This window comes from Oreochromis niloticus, linkage group LG12 (genome assembly GCF_001858045.2).
Source record: "Oreochromis niloticus isolate F11D_XX linkage group LG12, O_niloticus_UMD_NMBU, whole genome shotgun sequence".
Classification (NCBI taxonomy): domain Eukaryota; kingdom Metazoa; phylum Chordata; class Actinopteri; order Cichliformes; family Cichlidae; genus Oreochromis; species Oreochromis niloticus.
In genome coordinates this window covers 37638264-37652310 of record NC_031977.2, presented here as the reverse complement: position 1 = coordinate 37652310, position 14047 = coordinate 37638264, and the positions used below count along the sequence as shown (strand labels likewise).

At 49.4% G+C, this 14047-nt stretch overlaps 1 protein-coding gene across 1 annotated transcript; it reads left to right on the top strand.

The window, feature by feature from the left end:
• Positions 1-388: 388 nt before the first annotated feature.
• Positions 389-9069, top strand: qsox2 (quiescin Q6 sulfhydryl oxidase 2). The gene is made up of 12 exons (XM_005460120.4): positions 389-822; positions 3251-3351; positions 3455-3503; positions 3665-3770; positions 3844-3934; positions 5256-5401; positions 5480-5635; positions 5710-5839; positions 6428-6550; positions 6762-6912; positions 7221-7409; positions 7534-9069. Exons 1-12 carry the CDS (start codon positions 582-584, stop codon positions 8019-8021), a joined length of 1971 nt encoding a protein of 656 aa, XP_005460177.1. The 5' UTR covers positions 389-581; the 3' UTR covers positions 8022-9069.
• The last annotated feature ends 4978 nt before the right edge of the window (positions 9070-14047 follow it).

The following is a 14047-nucleotide window of genomic DNA, read 5'->3' as shown; positions in this document are numbered from 1 at the left end:
GGAATTTTACTAAAGTGCTTAAATTGAAATTATTATTTTTTTCTTAAAGAAATGGTTTAGTTCATGTAATTTTTCTATCACGTGTCATTTTCATTGCAAATATTAATCACAGTTAAATTAAATGCAGTTCCAGCTGTAGAGGAGGTCCGCAATCCCGTGTGAACGAAGTACCGACTGGAACGGACAAGCACGCGAGTACGAACATACGTACCGGTACTTGAGTATTGACGCACGGCTCTCATCAATGAGGTCTGACTTTTCCGAGTACACGTGAACGCAGCAGGGGGTAACACGTCAGACCGCGCGCAGCTCACGCTCGTCGAAGATCGTCTATTAAAGCAACACGAGCCACTACGTCACAGCGTCACGGACACTGTCCAACTCAAACTGAGACCCACACAGAGACAGATTGCGCGTGCGCCGGTGTCCCGGTATAGGCTCGGAGTGAGGCCTCTGTCGGCTGCTCTCCGGGCTTCGTACGTTCAGCGGGGCTTTGCTCTCATGTCTCCCCGGCTGTTGAGGCTGGTTTCCGGCTCGGACTCGGTTCTCTGACGGCCTGTTCTCGGTGTATTGGTTCTCGGATGACGGCGATGCTTTGGCTGGGAGCGGCGGCGGCGGTCCTCTGCCTGGTGCCCGGCTCCCTGGGAGGCGCAGGCCGGCTCTACACGGAGGAGGACCCGCTGGTGATCCTGAGCAGCGGCAGCCTGAAGTCCGCCGTCACTAACTCGTCCTCGGCCTGGCTCATCCAGTTCTTCTCGTCCTGGTGTGGACACTGCATCCAGTACTCCAGCACATGGAAGGCTCTGGCCCAGGACGTGAAAGGTACCGCTGCGAAGATACTCTGTTCCCCGTGTGTTCGGGTCGATCCAGACTTTATTCAAAAATCTGCTGTTTACGTCGTGTCCGTTAATCGATGAAAATAGGACCAAATTTAAAGCATAGTCTGAGTGCTTTCCGATGAAGTCAGATCTCTGTACCGGTTCGGCGTTAAAACAATTAAAAATAAACTGATCATTTGTTCATTTTAGCTAATTTTCCTGCTGCTAGCTCGCTCTTGTAAATGTTTTCGGTTGTTCAGAGAAACTTAAATGTAGCGTTTTTTCAATGGGGTTCTGAATGGCGGGGAGACTGCGTGTGTGGACGTGCTGGGACAGGTAAATCATTTAAACTACGGACCGAAGGAAGCGACATCCCGGGATGAAGGTGTGCTAACGATGAGGGCAGCCGGGGACACAGCGTCAGGTGCTAACGGCAGGTAGCCAACAGTGCCAGGGACTCAGGTGTGTTCCTGCTGGGTGGAACAGACTCGGTAACAAAGTTTTAAGGGCTTTAAAGGCTGTCAGGTCAAAGGTCATAGCTAAAAGTTGAAATGACTGCAGAGATACTGATCAGTATTTGAGACTCTTGATTTGTGTCTTTGGTTATTGATCAGCGATTGGCTGCACTGATTGGAAGCCAATGAGGGCCACACCAGAGCAGAAGGTGGATAAAGGTAAACACTGATGTTTGTTACTGGAGTCACCAATGCAGACGTGTCCCTCCTGGGCCTCCGGAGCCTGAGGACCCGATGGTGTTTGTACTGAAGCACCTGCAGCTCCTAATCTTTTCCCACCAGATCTCTCTCTCTCACACACACACAGTTACCATTCACATGTTTGTATACCTGTCCACGTGAGGACCCTCCCTCTGACCTTCACCTGCATCGTCTTTCCCTCCAGACTGTTTTTCCTAAACCTCTCACCTGTACGTTTAAAGCTCTCCTGTGCTCTGTGATCTGGATGTAAAGTGAGCTTTGTGGATGTTTTAGTCACCCAACACCAGTAAATCCATAAAAGGCTCTCTGTTCTGGGAGAGGCCTGGGGTTGCTCCGCCCTCTTGGACACTCTCGGAGGTCTTCAGACTTCTTCTCTGGTGTTCTGGACCTTTGTCAGAGGAGTACGTGGGCTCTGCAGCAGCTTCTGTCTAACAATCATGAGGTTTCCTCACTTCCTCTTCACTGTTGCGTCCCCTGTGTCACAGCCCCGCCCTGCTACAGAGGCAGCGAGGAGATTTGAGAAAAACTCAGTTTTAAATTAAACATTTGAGTTTAGCTGAGAGTTTCACCATTTTCTGATGAAACAACCCCGACCTGTTTGTGCACGTCGCTCTGAGGAAGACTACATGAAAGTTTCAGTTCTATTAGCAATAATAAGTATTGGAAGCGGTCGTTTTAACACAGGTTTTGGATTTGAAGCCAGTTAAAGTCAGTTCAGCATCACTGAGTGCGACAGGCGTCACATTTTAATCCAAGTGTCACCCTTCATCTACAGCACTGTGCAAAAGTCCTGAGCCACCCCTCATTTCTTTATATTTTGCAGGATACACACTGTTGTAGTCTTTTAAGTCTTGAGTAATCACTGTCCAGGATTTTTGGACTGCTAATAACCAGAATCGTTTCCCAGCAGGCTGTGCAGTGTGTTCTAAAAGATGCAGTGAAACTGGACTGTCTACAGCAGATGAACAGCGTGAAGAGTCATGTCCAGTCACAGACATTTGTGTTTGCACATGGCTGCACATATTTCAAATTTTCCTCTGAAATATAAAGACATGAGGGGCGGCTCAGGACTTTTGCACAGTGCTGTGGATAAACTGGTGAAGGGAGCTGCTTTAAATATGAGTGTGTGCTTTGTTTGCTTACGGAGTGTCTGACACCTGTGCAGGACGAGGCAGCGCTCACACAGTCCCAAACCGTGTGCAACCGACAAAACAACCAGTCTTGAAACGCGCCCTGACTAACACACACACACACACACACACACACACTTCCTTTTAAACCTGCAGAAGTAAACGGTGACTGCTGCCGCCCTCTGCAGGCTGCAGGGGGTAACTGCACGCTCTCTCTGTGTTACCATCAAAGAGACAAAATAGAAGAATGAAAATCAGAGGAAAATCGATGTTTCTGTGCACCTGTTTGAACTTTGGCCTGAGTGACACACTTGCGGCTGAAACACACCTGGAGCTCGGTCTGCATTCATCCTGTGCTTCTCCCGCCGTCAGTTTCTCTAACCGTCGTGCAGGCGTCCGCGAGTCTTAGGCGCACACTCGTTACTGCTATTAGAAAGTGAGTGAGTGCAGTTCTGATGAATTGCATCATCGTAACTCATGACGACTTTACACATAACGAGCTCATCCACCTCCAAACTGGCTGGCACCTGTCAGCAGGTTAAAGAAGCTCTGACTGTGTGTGTGTGTGTGTGTGTGTGTGTGTCAGACTGGCAGGATGCCGTCAGTGTGGGTGTGTTGGACTGCGCTCAGGAGGAAAACTTTGACGTCTGTAAGGACTACAGCATCAAGTTCTACCCCACCTTCAAGGTACGTCAGCATGTACCTGCTGCAGGTGTTTACACTGATGCTGGTTAGTGTCGCCCCCTGCAGGGGCTGATAGGTAATAACCGCCTCATTTCTCTATCCTCAGTTCTTCCGGGCCCACAGTCCACCATCGGAGCGAGGGACGACCTACAGAGGTGAGACTCACCTGAACGTCCCGCTCACTTCCTTCCTTCCTTCAGATGTTAGGACTCGATTAAAAACAAACACAAGAGTCGACCTTTGAAATAAATACATTTGTTTTTGTTTATGTTGTTAAAAACTATGACTCTGTGTGTGTGTGTGTGGGCGCGTGCAGGTGCAGACCGGTCGATCCCGTCTGTCCGTCAGCTGATGGTGAACATCCTGCAGAACCACACTAATCTGGACCGGCCCAAGCACTGCCCTCCTTTAGAGCCCTACAGGTACCTGGACCTGAACCTGGACTGGGTCGGAGTCTGAGTCACTGCTAACCTCGCTCTTTGTGTTCGTCTGCAGCGCTGCTCAACTGCTGCCTCTGCTGGGTCAAAGGTCAGATCACTACACGGCCATCCTGGTGGAGGAGCCGGACTCGTACGTGGGGCGAGAGGTAACCAGAACAGGAAAAAAGAGACTCGGTCAAAGTCACAGATCAGAACGGGAACAGGAAGCGCTGTCCGATAAACCTGCAACACACAGAGACGAGCGCGTCGATTTAGAAAACTCAGTGTGGCTTCCTTTTATATACGTTTATAATACAGTCTGTGTGCTCTTATTTTGAAAGTTCAGTCACCAACCTGCTGAGGACTTCCTATCCTGCTTTCCTACAGCACACTTTGCCCGTCTGTACATCAGTGGGCGTTTCTCAATATGCGTACTTGTGCGTACTTGCGTTCTCGTGTACTCGTGATACGTCATCAGTCGGAGACCAAGTACTGTTCCAATTCGAAGTACGCATCAAGCCGAGAACGCGAAAAAGTCCCGGATGTGTTCTCGCGCCGCCCGTTTTATCGAGCATGCATCGGTGTGGACTTGGTACAGCTAAATATCCCAGAATGCATTTCGTCCAAAACTCAACAGCGGACTCCCGGCACATCGTTTTCAACCCCCCCGCTCGCGGTCTTCTCACTACTCAGGTTAAAGAAACCCCAGCAGCTGTCTATAGTATTAAGTGTCCACTAAAATAGAAATAAAAGCGTTCTAACATCTCACCTGCTTGTTTTTATTAAGGTATGTACACGTATGTACATGTACACTATTTTTATTAATAGAGGTTTCACTACTGAGGTTAAAAATGATATATAAGTCACGTAGATCACTTCTAAATGTTAATGTTTGGTTTATTTCAGTGTTTTATTTGTTCCTGAGTAAACCGGTTTGGCTGTGATTAAAGTTAAGCTTCATAACATGTTACTCACAGTTAAACTGGGAGGGGACGGCAGTAAAACCTCCGGACCTGTGACATCATCACGTACGCAGGTGTTCCAATTGTACATATCGCGAGTCTGTGCTCGCGTTCTCGGCGGGTACGTACTCGCGTACTTGGGCATTGATAAACGGCCAGTGTGTCTGTCTGAGGGAGGCCTTCAGCCTGCAGTCTCTCTGATGTCCACCAGGGGGCAACAGTCTGTGAAAATGAGCTCACCTGGAAACTTCCTGCTGATGAGTTTGTTCTCATCAGCAGTTTCAGCTGTGACAGAATAAAACATGACGTTTATGTTGGAGATGATGGTCCCGTTCGAGTCAGAGGAACAGGGAGCATTTAGGGCGGGACTAGTTACATCCAGGTTATAAAGATGGAGGTGGTACAAACGCCCACCCCAAGAGTGACATCATGGTAGTTATGGCCATCTTTAATATACAGTCTGTGTTCCGTACTGGTGCTGCAGGTGTTGGTTGGTGTCCTCACCTGTACAAACCTGTGTTTCCAGGTGATCCTGGACCTGCTGCAGTACTCAGGTGTGCAGGTGAAGAGAGCTCTGAGCTCTGATCGCCCCCTGGTGGACGCTCTGAAGCTCACTGCCTTCCCTTCCATCTACCTGCTTCATCCCAATGGGACACATGCACACCTGCACAGGTAAAGTTGAACCCTTGGACTAAAGTAACATGAGGAGTAGCCGATGTTCGATCTTCTGACTGAGTTCTCCTTTTGCAGCGAGAAGCCGCTGCGTTTCTTCTTCTCCTCCTTGCTGAGAACGTTACCTGGAGTCCAGCGCCGTTTGAAGTCGAGCAGCACCAGCAGTTCTGGTGCGAGCCAGGTGGGGGCGCTGCCGGGCAAACAGAACACAGAACCATGGAGGGACTTTGACAGGTAAGAGACTCGCTCTGATCGGCTCAGGTAGAACGACTCGGACCTCAGATCAGCTGACCTGTACGTCTCTGCAGGTCTAAGGTGTACATGGCCGACCTGGAGTCAGCCCTCCACTACCTGCTGAGGGTCGAGCTGGCTACCCATAATACACTGGAGGGGGAGGAGCTAAAGATCTTCAAGGACTTGGTGACTTTAGTGGCAAAGGTAACCACGGCAAGCAGAGCAGCTTTGCATAACTCACAGTTCATAACACTCAGCGTAGCCTGTGCCTGAAACAAGCTGTTTTAGCTCCTCCTCCAAAATGGCTGCCCCTCATAACCAGTGAGTGGGTGGGGCTTCTCTACCCTCTCTATGACATCATATAGATCCAGGTGGAAAAAAATGAGTGTTTCAAGCATGGCTGGACTGGGACAAGAAATCGGAGCGTGCGTGCGTGTCCGGTCAGTGTTGTTGATGATGATGATCCGCAGCACGGGAAAGGCTAAACTTTAGCTATAGGGGTCGCTCATGGTCAAAGCAGCCATTTAACTTGTATCCTGGTTTTATGTCCTGGATGAATGGACCCGCTCTCACGCGTGATCAATGAAAGTGTTGCCATGGCAACCTGCCATCGTGTTCAACCTGTATAATGGGGTGTCAGAGTCCCTCTAAGCAGACAAGATCACGGGCCCCACACGCAGCAAAAGCGTGTAGTCGTCTGCAAACGCAAGTTCACAAACCTGCCACAGCTGCTGTCACCATCTCGTTCATCTAAGCACAAACTGACGCCTCTCTCTGTTTGCACCTGTGCAGCTGTATCCAGGTGGCGGCTCTGTGGTGAAGTTAATGGAGACGCTTTCTGATTGGCTGCTCAGCATGCCGCTGCAGCGAATCCCATACCAGGCCGTCCTGGACCTGGTGGATAACAAGATGAGGGTGAGACACTGAACGCCAGTGCTGCGGTCGATACTCAGGAAACGAGTAATAGATTACACATCAGTCATACAGAGCCTTATGTAGTTACTCGAGAAAGTAATTTGTCACACTGCTGTTACAGAATGTAATCTGATTACACTAACACTTTACTTTGGTACAGTATTACAGCCGACACACACACACAGATACTGACTTCCTCCTTCCTGTGTAGATCTCAGGTGTGTTCCTAGGGGCGGAGCTTCGTTGGGTGGGTTGCCAGGGGAGCAGGGCGGGGCTTCGAGGCTACCCGTGTTCCCTCTGGACCCTGTTCCATGTTCTGACTGTTCAACATGACGCCAACCCCACCGCACTGGACAACACAGGTACACGCACACATGTGCACACTCAGGTAGCCACAGTGCGTGTGTGTGTGCGTTGATGTTTGGTGCCAATCCAGCAGTGTGATCACCCCACAGCTGAGCTCAGAGTTTTGTCTTCCACTTTATAAAAACTCCGCCCACAGTATTCAGTTGTTGTTGTAACTCAAAGGAAATTCCAGAACGTTTTCCCTGCCGGTGTTTAGGGATCAGAGCTCTGCTCGTCTGCAGCGCTCGCTGAAAACAGCCGCTGTACACGAGCAGAGCAATAAAATCCACCAGTGACTCTAAACGGACCCGCCTCTGTGACACAGGTCTGGAGGCCGAGGTGGCGCCGGTGCTGCAGGTGATGCGCCGCTACATCCGAACTTTCTTTGGCTGCCGGGAGTGCGGCCGGCACTTCGAGCAGGCGGCATCGGTCGGCATGGACAACGTACAGAACCGAGAGCAGCAGATCCTCTGGCTGTGGCAGCAACACAACAGGGTCAACATGAGGCTCGCAGGTAACACACGCACAGACACGCGCGCACGCAGTCTTTATGCAAACAGGAAGCTTGCTGAGGATCAGATTTATTGATGATCGCTGTCATCCTTGTTGACCCTCCTCTTCTCCCCCCGCCCCTCCAGGCTCTCTGAGCGATGACCCCCTCTTCCCTAAAGCTCCATGGCCGAGCCCCTCCCTCTGCGCTTCCTGCCACGAGGAGAAAAACGGCATCCACGTCTGGAACCAGGACAACGTCCTCCGCTTCCTACGACATCACTACGCCGCCTCCAACCTGTCACCCGAGTACTCCGTGACCCCTCCTCGACTTCCTGCTCCTCCAGTTCCCAAGGAGCACGAAGGAGGCGTGAGGAGTGACTCTGAGAAGAAGTCTTCCACCCAGACTCCTCGTCCAGGACGCCAGGCTGTGAAGGGGGAGGAGAGGAGGGAGGTGGTGGGTGTGGCTGGAGGAGGGGGCGGAGTCTGGCTTCTGGGCCTGGGCTTTAACAGCGTGGACATGAGTCTGTGCGTGGTGCTGTATGTGTGCTCCTGCCTCTTCCTCATGCTCCTCTTCTTCTTCTTTAAAGTGCGATCCAGGAGGTGGAAGCTTCGCTCCTCCCGCCTCCATGTCTGACCCGGCCCGGCCCGGGTGGAGCCAGGACCAGAGCTGGTTCTGGTTCAGGGATGATTCCGTTTTTAGCTGTGTCTCATAGACTGATCATGGATCGGTGCCTGATGAGATGATGGCAGGAGTTTAGACCAAATGTGAGCGGCACAAACAAAGTGATGTTTGTCTGTGGAGGCGAAGCTGAACGCTTCCTCTCGCTGGGAACACGAGCGATGAAGAACGAGCTCTGTGGCCGAGGATGAAGACCCACAACCGTGTAACTGACCCTGAGAATGATCTTTAACAAACATGTGACAGACTCTGGTCTTTCTGGGGTCGAGTGAAGCCGTGACTGGGCCAGAGCCATGAGGAGTCCGTCCTGACGGAGCCGAGATAAAAACCTCTAAACTCTGAACCGGAGTCGGCCCTGAACCAAACCACAACCAGCCCTAATTTTGGATTTACTCACTCATATGTGGACACCCGTCTGGACTCTCAGGTCTGAATTTATTTATTTTTACCTGTCACACTCCTCTGGACCCTCTGACCAGGTGTGTGAGACCTGGACAAGCTGCTGTGGGCTGGGTTCATTTCCCAGAATCCCACAGGAGGAAGAAGGACCTAAGGGTAGACACTTAACAGCCTGGAGGTGACCGTATCGAAGTGAGTTCACTTTGTGCCAAACCTTTAACCTGCTGACAGAAGACACACCTGTCCTCTCAGGCCCCGCCCACTCCGTGTGTGTGTGTTGTTGTATGTCTTTGTTTGTTTGTGAGGACTTTGTAAATTGTAGGCTTTGAGGACATCATAGGAGGGAAACCCGTCCCGATAAACTGATGACTGATTGTAGTTTTTAAGTTTCTTTTTGTGAAGTGATTCAAATATGAAAGGCGTTTATCACTTTGTTTAATTTATTTCCTGTAAATAATTAGAACCCCAAAAGCCCAGAGTGAGTTTGTTTTCTACTAAACATCTAAAATGACGAAGCACATGTGAAAGGCGTGTTTACAGGTTGTATAAATGTTTGTCTTTATGTTTTAGATTATTTTCTTCAAATAAAATCAAACTGCTGAAACCTGAGCAGAGGGTCGTTTTTACCCAGAAATGTATTAAACAGTTGTTTCCATCTGTCAGGGAGACGTGACTTTATGAAGTCCTTCAATAAACAATTCATTTTTGATGTGTTCAAATTTTACAGGGAAAAAAAGAACTATAATGTTTAAATTGGAAAACAAGCTGGCAAATTAATTCAAACTCCTGACCTGATAAACATAAACTAATCTGAATGTTTTTGATTGTTCTCTATTCCACACAGTGTTAAATATACACACAGACTAAAATTTACACCCATCTTTAACAAGTTAAATTTTAATAAGTAATTCTGAAGGTTCAGAAATGTCTTTGAACATGACGCGCTGTCTCTCGTAATGACTGACTGCAGCATAAAATGGATATGTTGAAATGCACTTACTGGATTGATCAACATGAAAGTCCAAATTCGACAATGACGGTTTCTAAATACCTGCTGATTCAAGATCAGCTTAAACAATTGTACACAAGTACAAGTTTTTCAGACGTGTTACCCCTTCCCGAGGTCTGGGAAAAACATCCAAACTGTCCCCCTCAGATCAGAGAAAAGTGGTTAGGATATTCAGGAATAACCCGGGAACCACGAAGGCTCAAGCCTGCCATGAGGTGGAAACCAATGCTGCAACACCAGCGTCCACAGTGAAGCTAGGTTTATAACTCCACGGACTGAGAGGATGCTGACCAAGAAAGAAGCCCCTGCTCTAAAATCGACACCTTAAAGCGGGCCTGAAGTTTGCAGCTGTGCATATGGGCGATCCAAACACCTTCCAGGGAAAAGTCTGATGGTCAGGGGAGACAAAGATGGAGATGTTTGCCACAATGACAAGAGTTACATTTGGGGGAGTAAAGGTGAGGCTTTCAAACCCAAGAACACTGTACCAGCAGTCAGGTATAGTGGAGGTAGCATCGTGCTCTGGGCTGTTTGGTACACTACACAAAGTTGTTAGAATAATGGAGAAGGGGGCGGGACTACTTCCAAATTGTTCAACTTCACCTTAAATCAGCAGCTAGACGGTTAAAACGTGGACATAGTTGGTGTTCCAGCAGGATAATGATCCCAGCACACATGAGAACTAATTTTGGATGATATCTTTACTTACATCATGGATGTAAGTAAAGATGCTCTACTGGACTGAGATCTGTGACTGGAGGCCGTCTGATGGTAGTGAACTCATCGTCAGAGCTGGACTGGGATTAACCATTGAACTACACCAGCCAGCAGTCATCAGTGAAATGCTGGGCTACAAGATGAACAGCCACAAGGAGCAGTACCCACCATGGAGAAGGAGACGAGAGGCCAAGATCAAGGTAGCACAGAGGGAGGTTAGCCGACAGCAGATCTGCAGAAAGGTGCGATGAAGAAGGTACCCAAGAAGTACAGCAAGATGTCCATACCTGAGGCCTTGGAAACTGCCAAGCATTGACTCACAGTCTTGGCCAGCCGCTTGAAGAGGTACACCAGAGAGATCGAAGGCAGGAGAATAAACCAGCTGTTCTACACAGAACCAGCCAAGGTGTACTCTCAGTTGTAGGGGAACAATATGAGAACAGCACCACCAAGGCTGAGCAGTACTGGAAGAGCATATGGGAGAAGGAGGCAGCAATAACAATGCTCAGTGGCTAGTGGATCTGAGGGCAGACCACAGCAACCTCCCTGAACAGGGTCCAGTAACCATCACAGTGGCAGATATCCAAGAAAGAGTCTCCAATATGTAGAGTTGGACAGCACCAGGCTCCGACATGGTTCAAGCCTACTGGCTGTAGAAGCTGACTGCACTCCATGAGCAACTGGCAGCACAAATGAACCAGCTGCTAGTTGACAGGAGACACCCAGAATGGCTAACCGAAGGCTGGATGGTCCTGATCCTCAAGGACCCCCAGAAGGGACCGGTCCCCTCCAACTACCGACCAATAACCTGCCTCAGTGCTACATGGAAGCTCCTGTCAGGTGTCACAGTGGCTAAGATGAACAGGCACATGGGTCAATACATGAGTGGGGCACAGAAAAGGATGGGCAAGAATACCAGAGGCACAAAACACCAGCTACTGGTAGACTGAACAATCAGCCGAGACTGCAAGACCAGGCTGACCAACCTGTGCACTGCCTGGATTGATTACAAGAAGGCTTATGACTCAATGCCCCACAGCTGGATACTGGAATGCCTAGACCTATACAAGATCAACAGGACCCTGAGAGCCTTCATCAGGAACTCAATGGGTATGTGGTGTACAACACTAGAGGCCAACTCCAAGCCCATAGCACAAGTCACCATCAAGTGCGGGATCTACCAAGGAGATGCTCTGTCCCCACTGCTGTTCTGCATAGGCCTGAACCCCCTCAGTGAGATCATTGACAAGATTGGCTACGGATACCGACTACGGAATGGAACAGGTGTCAGCCACCTCCTGTACATGGATGACATCAAGCTGACTTATTGATCCACACCACCAGGATATACAGCAATGACACTGGGATGTCATTCGGACTAGAGAAGTGTAGTCGGATGATAACAAAGAGAGGGAAGGCAGTCAGAACTGAGGGGATCGAACTACCAGAAGGCAACATTGCAGACATAGAGGACAGCTACAAGTACCTGGGAATCACACAGGTAAATGGGAACCATGAAGAGGCTGCTGGGAAAGCTGCAACCACCAAGTACCTGCAGAGAGTCAGGCAAGTCCTGAGGAGTCAGCTGAACAGTAAGAACAAGATCTGGGCTATCAACACCTACGCCCTGCCCGTGATCAGGTACCCTGCTGGGATACTCAGCTGGCCAAAGGAGGAGATAGAAGCCATTGACAGTGAGACCATTTGTGATGAGAACAGTAGATGACCAGCTGACGGTCCAAACCGGCTGCTAGTAATAAAGGACATGTTCTCTGGAGTGACGAATCACGCTTCTTCTTCTGGAGTTTGGGTTTGGCTGTTGCCAGGACAACAGTACTTGTCTGACTGCACTATCCCAAGTGTAAAGTTTGGTGGAGGGGGGTTTATGGTGTGAGGGCTCCAGTGAGGGGAACTCTTCATGCTTCAGCATACCAAGACATTTTGGACAGTTTCATATTCCCAACTTTGTGTGACCAGTTTGGTGATGGAGCTTCCTGTTCTAACTCGGCTGCACACCAGTGCACAAAGCAGGTCCATAAAGACATGAATGAGCCAGTTTGGTGTGGAAAAACTTGACTGGCCTCCACAGAGTCCTGACCTCAACCCCACAGAACACCTTTGGGGTAAATCAGAGACTGTGAGGCAGGACTGTTCGTTCAACATCAGTGTCTCCTCACAAATGTGTTCCTGATCAGAACTTCCCATAAACACTCCTAAACCTGTGGAAAGACTTCCCAAAACAGCCGAAGCTGTTACAACTGAAAAGGGTGGGCCGACATCACATTAAACCCTGTGGATTAAGAACGGGAGGCCACTCATATTCATGTGCAGACGAGCGAATACTTTCGGCAGTGTAATGCATGTTTAAGCTGTTCTGCAACTTTTCAAATAATGAATCTGTAATAGGATACAGCACTGCAATCATGCTTTATGCAATATTCTGATTTCCTGAAAACTGAACAGCAGGTTTGCTGAAGTCAGGCTAGCTGACAGATAACGAAGTGCTGCCTGGTGGCTACAGATCTGTGATCAGACTAAAACATTCACAGCACGTTGGAGGATGAGGGTTACACTGTTCTCAGTAAAGTTCTTCTTAAAGGTCTTGGAAGGTGGACACAACACCATCACATGACAGGAAGACGATGCTGAACAAAGAGCAAACTTCAGCTGAGATGGTCCACCCACAGCTTGAGGTCAGTCATTAACCTGCTGTGAAAAAGTCCCAATCCTCAGCTCCACATACACAGTGGTAGTGGCACGTTGGTGTCAGGACACAGTGCGGTTTTAAAGACACGCTGCGTGTAATCAGAGCTGTTACAGAGCTGGAGACACTGAGAACGAGCAGTGAAGAGTTTTTCTAAGAACTGCAGCACAAAGACGAGACCCTCGACCGATGCTGGAGACCACAGAGTCTGTACGTCAGCAGGTAGCAAGCTGACTGGCAGTGCAGGCCTGCTCACCTGACCTCACCTGACCCTGAAGGTGACCCTTTGTAGGGCTGAGGACCAAACAATGTCGTCACAGTGCAGGAAAGTCCTCAGCAGGACAGATTTCAACCACAATATGTCTACATAAACACAGAAAGACATGAACAAACACACACACACACACACACACACACACACACACACACACACACACACACACACAGAGCTACTGTACAAATCCTTATTTAGCCTTAGCACCCCCTCCTCTTCCTCCTCCCCCTCCCTCACACATTCAGCATCCACCCACCCATTAAACACAGACACCAGCCCTGTCTGTCTCTCTACAGTAGCTGTCTCTCTCTCGTGTTAGAAACTGTAAGTGTTGATGGAAGCTGAGGCTGCAAAACTGCTGCTTTGTGTTTGTGTGTGCTGGTGTGACTATCGCTGTGAGGACCAAGCACGGCTGTTTCACCATCAGAGCGAGGACACTTTGGCCTCTGTGTGTCACGCTCCTTTAAAGGACTGTGTGATTGTTCAAACTTTGTTTGGGGGTCAGGATCAGGGGCTGTGGGTGGCTGTACATACAGCAGATGTCCTCACAGAGACAGCGATATAAACTTGTGTGTGTGTGTGTCAGCCTGGCACACAGTCGCAGTATGCACGCTATGTACTCGGCATGCCAACTCAGCCTCAGCACTGCAATGCAGCGCTGTGCATTTAGCCAAGTCATACCACACGCACACACACACACACACTGACACACACGTGGAGTGGTGTGTGTGTGACAGTGTGTGTGACAGCCTACATGTGTGTTTTTAGCGAGTTTTCATGAGTAATGTTCAACCTTGCAGCGTGTTCTATGTAATGCATGCTCGCCCGCCCCTCTCTCTCTCTCGTCCTCTGCAGGGCAGTTAGCCGCATTAGCTCCC

Coding starts and splice junctions, on each gene's coding strand:
- qsox2 (XM_005460120.4), top strand. CDS start 582: ATGACGGCGATGCTTTGGCTGGGAGCGGCGGCGGCGGTCCTCTGCCTG. Junction 3,771..3,843: donor CCTCCTTTAGAGCCCTACAG/GTACCTGGACCT, acceptor GTTCGTCTGCAG/CGCTGCTCAACTGCTGCCTC. Junction 5,636..5,709: donor CCATGGAGGGACTTTGACAG/GTAAGAGACTCG, acceptor ACGTCTCTGCAG/GTCTAAGGTGTACATGGCCG.